Source organism: Limulus polyphemus, unplaced genomic scaffold (genome assembly GCF_000517525.1).
Source record: "Limulus polyphemus unplaced genomic scaffold, Limulus_polyphemus-2.1.2 Scaffold4625, whole genome shotgun sequence".
Classification (NCBI taxonomy): domain Eukaryota; kingdom Metazoa; phylum Arthropoda; class Merostomata; order Xiphosura; family Limulidae; genus Limulus; species Limulus polyphemus.
This window is the reverse complement of record NW_013670235.1, coordinates 26,857-36,109: the sequence shown is the minus strand read 5'-3', so window position 1 is coordinate 36,109 and position 9,253 is coordinate 26,857. Positions and strand designations below refer to the sequence as shown.

The 9,253-nt window shown below is 35.2% G+C and overlaps 1 protein-coding gene across 2 annotated transcripts in view; it reads left to right on the top strand.

Moving 5' to 3' along the window:
- The window catches only part of LOC111088872 (glycine receptor subunit alpha-2-like), a 24,909-nt gene extending 17,317 nt beyond the window's left edge, over window positions 1–7,592 (top strand). For both annotated transcript variants that reach the window (XM_022400051.1, XM_022400050.1), the window contains 3 exons: window positions 2,224–2,453; window positions 4,217–4,372; window positions 6,042–7,592. In XM_022400051.1, coding sequence (XP_022255759.1) covers window positions 2,224–2,453; window positions 4,217–4,372; window positions 6,042–6,278 — 623 coding nt within the window. In that variant the 3' untranslated portion in view covers window positions 6,279–7,592. The remainder of the gene's footprint in view (window positions 1–2,223; window positions 2,454–4,216; window positions 4,373–6,041) is intronic.
- The last annotated feature ends 1,661 nt before the right edge of the window (window positions 7,593–9,253 follow it).

Below are 9,253 nucleotides of genomic sequence, written 5' to 3'. Positions count from 1 at the left end.
AATTAAAAACTTTTGACTTTTTATTTTTATTTCACAAAAGTTGTTCAGTGAGACAAAACCTACCATTTTTACCCGAATGGGTTTGCAAGTTCAAGCTGTTAAACGGAGAGGGTACAAAATATCGTAGTTTTAAGAAGTCCCCCACCCCACCCCCCCAAAAAGGGGGGGGGATAATTTTCAACTTATTGCAGCCACAGCGAGACGTGCAATCTGACATTAGAAGTCCACTTGGTTTTTAATGTCTCTGAGGCTAAAACAAAACAAAAAACAACGAAGATTAAGATGTTGTTAGTTGTTGTTTTTTTATCGCAAAGCTACACAATGGACTATCTACACTCTGTCCATTGCGGGTAATCGAACTGCTGATTTTAGCATTATATGTCCGGAAACACAACGCTGACTTGCTGGGAGGACAGAAGTTTAAGTATTGGCAGTTTAATTTGTTTAATGCCCGAAATCGTGTGAATTCTACTACTCAATTATCATAAAAAAATAGTTACGAAACTACTTTCCATTTTTATTTTTTTGTTGTTGCGGATATTCCCACAAATCCACATAAGGGCTAACAGCGCTAACCCTCCTTGATTTTGAACTGATAGTGACAGATTAGCCTCTAATCTCGCACAGGCGTCGGTAGGCACTGGCACACAGGGCTTGTGCCCCGAATCCCCAGTGTGCCTTGAAAAATCAGAAAAGTTTGTTTGTTATTAAGCACAAAGCTACACAAAGGGCTATCTGTGCTCTGCCCACCACGGGTATCGAAACCCGGTTTCTAGCAGTATAAGTTCGCAGACATACCACTGTGCCACTGGGGGGCAATCAGAAAAGAAAACCGTGAACGATATCATAACGCCGAAAGTTTCCGCGCCTATGGGCCAGAGCCCCGAACCTTTTAAGCACCTAGTGACGCCTCTTGATTAAAGTAGGGTTACCAAACATCTCAATAAAACTGTGATCGTCTCAGTATTAAATGTGGAAAGCAGCCAGTCTACTGTACCTACTGCCTACTCTAATTAAGTAGAGGGATTTGACCTTCACTCTTATAATGCAACCATGGTCCCACAGCGCGGTTGTTTTTTATCACCAATGGGACGCGAACCAGGGACCCTCGGCACACTAACCATTAGGCCACACCCGAACTATTTGCCTTGTAAGGAAGCGTATAGCATGTAAATAAACATTAAGTGTTACTAGTTGATTTTGGAAGGTAAATATAAAACAATGAAAGAACAAAAAAAATCTTATTACTTGCAATTATGTCGTTTGAAGTTAAACACAAAGCTGCACAATGGGCTATCTGTGCTCTGCCCACCACCGGTATCGAAACTCGGTTTCTAGCTTTGTAAGTCCGCAGACATACCGCTGTGCCACTGGGGAGGGGCCAGTAATACAAAGTCTTAGAACCTTCTTTTTTTGTGTGGACTTGATACTTGTCCTATTGGTTTCAGTTTTGGTATTTTAACATGCTCGATACTTTTAGGGATAAATAAAATATATATTTTAAAAATAACTGTATACTTCGAGTTCATGGTTGTTTCATTAGTAATCATTAAGTTTTCTATCGTTAAATAACCAACTAGAGGAATTTAAGTTCCTCACAAGAAACAACAAAAATACCATGAAAATAAAACTTCCTCAATCAAGATTGAAGACAATTATGAAAACTAATAATGTTTCCAAACGTTTCATATATCCGTATCGTCTGAGTTTAAGTTTAAGATTTAAAAATGTAGTATAATTTGTAACACTCTAGTGTAGCTAGCCCAGTGTGTAGTTTTGTGCTATTGTGCTACACAACAACAAACGACTTAGACCCTGCTTTACATTCAGGTTGGGCCTATAAACAAGCTGACAGTTATCGATGAGGTATTTACGCTCAAGAAAATTTCGCATTATATGACTGTTTCACTTTTTTTTTTATCTCGCTAGCACAACTAACGTTTCCAGATAAGGCTATTTCGTGAAGGTGTATTTTATTTTAATTATATTTATGTATATATCTAACTGTCTTTATGGTTTACAGGTTACAAAGACAGATCGAAGTCTTTAATTTCTCGGCCTGGTGATTAGGGCCCTCAATTCGAAATCTATGGGTCGATGGATCGAAACCTGTCTCTTTAGTCTGTTACGTCAAAATTAGGGACGGCTAGCGCAGATAGCCCTCGAGCAGCTTTGCGCGAAACTCGACAGACAAACAAATAAATTTTAATTTATTTTTTGCAGTGAAATATTCCACGGTGTCTGTGGAGTTCAGGTTTGAGAGACAGATCGCACACCACTTGATGCAAGTCTTTGCTCCAAGTGCTTTGATTGTCACTCTGTCCTGGTTGTCCTTCTGGATGGGCTTGGACGCTATTCCCGGGAGGGTCACTTTGTGTGTGACCAGTCTCTTGGCCCTTTTTACGCAGTTTTCTGGCATTAGAGGTGACCTTCCTCCAGCATCTTACATCAATGTAAGTAAACCTCTTCGTTATATATGCTTTCTTTAACCTTCAAATCATCAGTTTGTTTTAATAACGTTCGCTTCAAGTGATGTCCACGTGCAGTTTCATGTTCAAAACTTTTGTTTTAGCCTATTTATAATACAACGCTTTATGTAATTTGTAATAAAAAACTGCCTATAATAGTTGAGTGAAATCACTCATTTTCTGTGTAAAACATTAAGGGAACTCCAGCAGTAATTATTGGAAATTACTTGGTGAAGAAATAATTTAGAAATATGAAATACATGTTAAAAACAAAAGGGAATCCTCAACAGCCGCGGCACTTGAAATTCTTTTAGGCAGGACTAAAGTAAATTAATCTATAAGACCTTTTTTCCCCCTTTTTATTAGCTATATTTCTGTACGCCAAGCGTGGGGCGCACGTATACACGATTCAATTTTATTACTCATCGGGATCTCTACCAGCCTACCCTCAAATTGAAATTCTTTTCGGCAGGATTAGATTAAATTAATGTATGAGGCCTTGGTCAAATACATCAATCGAAAGAATTTGATCTCCTAAGCCCAATACTGTAATTATAGCTCACCACTCCCATGGTGAGGGCGAGTCAATTTCAAGATGTGATACAGATACTTGTACAAATTGGAATTAGTTAGGCGTTTTTTTTTCCATTTTATAATGTTATATGAACTAGTCGGTAACTTATACAGCTTAGGATTATGCTATACTGTTCATTTCAAGGGGGGTACATTTCGTTTAGAGTATGTTCATTTGAGTTGTTTTGGGTGGTGTTTTATGGCTTGGCCTTTTTCTTTTGGGGGGATGAATTGATTAGGGTGCATTCGAGTTAAAATTCTCTTCTGTATGTATAAACTCATCTGTGCTCGTGTTGTTTTAGTCCGGCTTTTTGGGTGTTATGTAACTGTCTTTGACCCTTCACACCAGGGTTTACTGTGTATTTTAGGGTGTTTGTCACTTAGTGTGTAACTGCTGCTCATTACCTAACACTCAGTGGTGCCAAAGTTAATCAAGTTGCTTTTATTTACATAAAAACTATATTTTGTCGTGCTGGAATTCCCACCCGATTTAGGAGTCTCTTTGAAGCGCCATCTTTCTAATATTCATCATTTTTTTTAGTTCCACTTTTAAGAGCTCAAAACACAAGTTTCATTTGTCTCTGCATATAATTGTAAAATTATATAAATTCAAATATAAAACTAATGACTTCCTTTAGTTTCATTGTTTATCGTTAAACTTCTTACAACTTCTTGTTTCATTCAAAGCCGTCAAACATTGTATTTCAGCAACCAACAGCAATTTATATCAATACGAGATTCAGTAAAATGTTTACATGCTGTTAACAGTGTAAAGATAACCTTTAGACCAAAGCTACGGACCCTAAACTACAGTCTTTATATACATCACTCCACTTAACGTCCTATATGGCGGAGTAAACTACAGACCATGTGACTTAGTGACGTCAATACAATACTTCTTGTAGTGTACTTTATCAATTTCAGAGGAAGTTGCTGCGTTACTTTTACTGTAACGCCCTTGATGTAATGCAAGTGTTTATAATATCCCTCTAAAGAGTTAACCTTTATGAAGTTTGATAACCCTGGGGGAGACTACTATTATTCATGTAAAATTTAATCCCTTTGTCTATAGAAAAACCTGGAAATAAAACTGGACAATGAGTATTTTTAATCAATAGAACTTGACCCCTTAAAGTGGGTGCCCCTGTAAGTAGAGTGATACTTTTTTTTTTAAGGGTACCGATATATGGATGGCCACATGTATGCTGTTCGTTTTCGCAACTTTAATGGAGTTCGTTGTTGTGAAGTTTCTGGACAAACGAAAACAACTTTATTTCCGAAGTCAAATAAAAAACTCCTTCAGTTCGTCTGAATCTGGATTTGGTTCCACGGTAAGTTTTAGATCTACCTTTTTTGTTGCCTGTCACTGATTAGGAATTTCACATAGCCGTCACCCTCACCCCCAATTAAATGGGGGTCTATTATCACTGCTCCCCCCCACACATATTTTACTGATAACAATTCTTTATTTAGTATTTTTCTATATAGGCGATATACACAAAAACCATTTCGAAAAACGTGCCATATTAAATGTACATGACAAAGGAAAAGTGTAAAAATGTGACTTTTTAGTACACAGCAAACAGTTTTGTTTCGTATGTACAGTACTTATTATTACGTAAACTTGTCGAATGATGTTTTAAAGTGTTTTTATTGATTGTCAGGTAATTCTTTATCCAACAGTCACAAAACAAATCTTATAAGTCACCAATGTAATCTTTACCCAACAGTCACAAAAACAAATCTTATAAGTCACCAATGTAATCTTTATCCAACAGTCACAAAAACAAATCTTATAAGTCACCAATGTAATCTTTATCCAACAGTCACAAAAACGAACCTTATAAGTCACCAATGTAATCTTTATCCAACAGTCACAAAAACAGATTTCACAAGTCACCAATGTAACTTTTATCCAACAGTCATAAAAACAGATCACGTAAATTAATAAATCAAATCTTATAAGTCACCAATGTAATTTTTGTGACTGTTGGATAAAGATTACATTGGTGACTTATAAGATTTGTTTTTGTAACTGTTGGATAAAGGTTACATTGGTGACTTATAAGATTTGTTTTTGTGACTGTTGGATAAAGATTACATTGGTGACTTATAAGATTTGTTTATGAGACTGTCGCTTAAGTCACCAGTTTAACCGTTAAGAAAATAATTATTCATCGACAATCCACCTCTTCTAAATAACCACAGGGTGAACTTTGATTACTGTACTGACATTTCAAATTTGGACCTGTACGTAGCATTCCGTAATTCTGTTAATACTAGCAAGTATCGATTTGCTAACTTTCATAGCTTGCTTGACTGTATTTGGACAACGTAGACGCCTTTAGTCAAATAGAAGTATAACATGCATATTAAACAGCTTTAAAAGTATTCGCTTGGAGACCAAATGTGAACTGATTATCTAAAAATATCAATTATAATATATATTTAATATAAATATAAAAAAGTTGTTTAATATACTTTAAAATTCTGATAATAAATAAACCACCCTTTTAAAAAATGAATCATGGAATGGGTTTTAATCATAAAATGTGTTTTGTTCTTGACGAGTACACTGGAATGGGCGGCGTTGTCTAAAGGACAACGTTTCGAAAGTATTTCGTCTTCACACGCAATGTAACTCTAGAGTCATTTTGTTTTCCTCCCATCTTTGTCGCATTACGTGGTTCGGATAAATCCTAAGTAAACTTTACTAAATACAAATTATTCATACCCTTTTAATACTTACATTTTCAATGGATATACCGAATTGGTTAACAAAATGTATGCAATTCTTTTCCCAACGTTTCGACAGGAGCACACTACTGTTAAGCCTAAGGTACAACAGACGAAACATTAATATCTTTAGTTTGAGAACGAGCTCACGCTTTTGAAGAATATGCAATTATGCAAGTCGCACCTTATAATTATCAAAAATTAAAGTAATTTGTGGTATAAAATATGAACTTAGAAATATACATAATCAATCCTTGTCACCAGGTGTCGCTGCAACTCCCACAGGCCAGCGATGACAAAATAATCTTGCCGAAAGAGGTCGCTCCTCGCTTTGCCTGGAATGTGGCTTCGCAGCACGACAGTCACCAATGGTTCAAGCCACCGTCTTGGTCTGTGGACTGGGTTGTCACTATTGATTATTCTTGTCGATTGTTATTTCCTGCGTCGTTTTTAGTGTTCAACACTGTTTATTGGCCTGTGCTACTCAACAGACATCTATAAAGGAAAAAAACATTTTACCAAAGTTTCTTGCTAGAAGCACGTATTGCCTAAATAAATTCTTCAATATATCTGCATGTTTATCTGAATAAAAGCCTAATTTCATGATTAGGAGCTTTAAAGTCAGAGGCTAATTTTACATTTAACATAGATAAACTATATGTATATTATGTAAAAATAAGGAGTTAATATTTACATCCAAAGGAAGGACTTCATTACGAACAGCAAGACCAAACTTGTGATGAAATAAAACATATTTATAACACCAGAACGCAAAAACGGCCACCAGGATACAGGCTATAAAGTGGGATACGTGTCCCGATTTTTGGAGGTGACTTCAGAAGTAGCACCCACATAGCGGTGGGATACACCATCTATCATGATGGGTGTCGTACCAGTTTAGACAACTTGGAAGAGGGTAAAAGTTGTCTGCTGTGCTACTAACAATTCCTCATTAACTTGAGTTTTTACCCTTATAACGGGGGCTGAAATGCCAAATTCAGAAAGTAAGGTTTTATTACTTATCACTCCCAGTGGTAGGACCTTTTATTTCTGAGAATGGTCACCTTCCCACAACTCCCTGCAGACAGTGAAGGATATGTGGGGTTGAGCACCCACATCTTGTTTTACTATTTGTTTTTTCTTACCTGTGCTAACGGAGGTTAAGGCACCTCCAAAAATCAGGACACGTTACAACCAGCGTACAGGTTACTTTGTTGTTTATTTGGTTAAGACTTGTTTTATATTGTAAATACAAACGATATTCTTCCGAGTTAGATGGATAAATCCAATACCAGGCAGGTATTTATACGTTATTCAACACGCTATGAAAAAGTTTACAAGCTTTTAATAAAGTTTTAATTTATTTTAAAAATCGGCTTTGTGAGTTTTAGGTTTTACCAACTAAAGGCTACGAACGAGAGAAAACAAAACGCCACAAATGGATATATGGCATGCAAAACAATTACTCACTGTTTATGTGAATATGAAGAGCTAAACCCGTCAAACAATTTGTCTGAGAGTAAAGCTTGTAGAATAAGAACTTCTTTAAAGTTTCCATAATCTCAAGATTATGAATATTTTCTTTCTTAATAAATAAATTGTTCTATACTTTAGGAAACAGATCGTTAATCAGACGTATAGAAGCTTAATTTACGACATTATTACTTAAGAACGTTGAAGGGGGCGCAGTTGTAGCTATCGGAAGATCTCAAACGATCATCATATTAAAATGCTGAGAAATAACGTACAGAAGCCAGTGCCGTTACATTTTAATTAAAGTCTAATGGAATTAATTAAATAATCAGGACGTGAAATTTTGACATTTTATACGCCCACTAATTTCAGAATTTTTTTTTGTAGCAAGGGTCTAGTTGTTTATATTTACATATCTTGTCTTACAATATTAGTCCTGATGTGAATAATAATTATATAATCATTTGTGAGTTCTATATGTAATTAATACAGATAAATTCACCAAATGTTCATCATCCTATTATTTCAGTTTTGTACCAGTAAATATAACTGTTTTATTGTTCACTGCAGATTTTAAGATAACTACTTACGTTACTGGTTGAGTAATTAAGCCGAATTCTTGTCACTTAATTTTTAGTCACGTAAATTGTCAAGATAACCGAATCCTGAGAAATAAAAACTTTTACAAGTTGCTAGTTTCAGATTTTATTCCATCTTTAGTTGCATGCTATTCTTATTCTTGACAAATTCGGTCAGGATAAGTTATTGCAATCTCGTAATCTTTAATGCTCTTAGTTGGGTTCATCAAAGTTGTTTATATCACATTCGATACAATTACATGACAACTATCCAAGAGCATTACAATATTCTCTTGATGAAATAATTTAGTACGGCAGGTTTTTATAAAACTACCTGCAAAACGAGGAATCTTTAAGCTCTTATACAAAAATGATATATCTCTGTTTCAAGTAGGCTTAATATTCGTTTATTGGTTTAACCTTTCTGCTGGAAACCTTCAGCAGGAGTTCTGTATAGACATATTCTCTGGTGTTAGTAAGTTCAAAATTTATTAGCTTTAGCTATAACATTTCCTCGGGAGTTCTAAACAGAATAATATAGATATCTTTGGTATCGGTAGGGTTAGAATGTGTTTATAGTTTCAAGTTTCAGACGTAAGCCTTTCTCAGGTGCTCTAGTCAAGCTAGTTAATCTGTAGCCCCGATTGAAGTTTTATGTACATGAAGGATTATCGGCTAAACGTTGTTAGTAAAATAATATTAAGTCTATTTGGAATTGTAGGACATGTTTATCTGTAAGAAATAGTCTTTGTAAATAGTGTTGTCTTTTTAAGAATTGTGGGATAGTGTGGTCTCATTGATCATACAAAAACTTAGATCGACATCAATCATAAGTTTTCTTGTTAATGGAAAAAGAAACTGATTGATTAAACAATGTTTGAAGCTATTTAATAATGGAAGTTTTCTCTATAACTTCCACAGGTTCTTTGTAAAGATAGGCAATTATAAATGCACTATTGGTGGCTATTGTACTCGATATGGCTTCCAATCTATGCCATTTTGACTTAACTTTATTGGCAGCATGTCCTTTGGTAATGAGATAATAGCTGTATGTAAGTATATATTTCAAGATGAAATTCCTAGCATTTGGTCTTTACAGTTCTAATTTGTTGACCTGAAAGAACCACCGTTCCTTTCAAACTAGAAGAACACAGAAAACATAAGATGGATCATTTGAGATATAAGAGTGGTACAATTGTTTCTGGTAACACCAATACATATAGCTTAGGATTGGTAATTGCTGTAGTTATATTTTATCTGTAAAATTCATGGAATATTCTTTCAATAAATCCTACAGTACCATAAAGTCACACAACACTAGCTAACAGTTTTAAATATGCTGTCAATAAATCCTACAGTACCATAAAGTCACACAACACTAGCTAACAGTTCTAAATATGCTTTCAATAAATCCTATAGTACTTT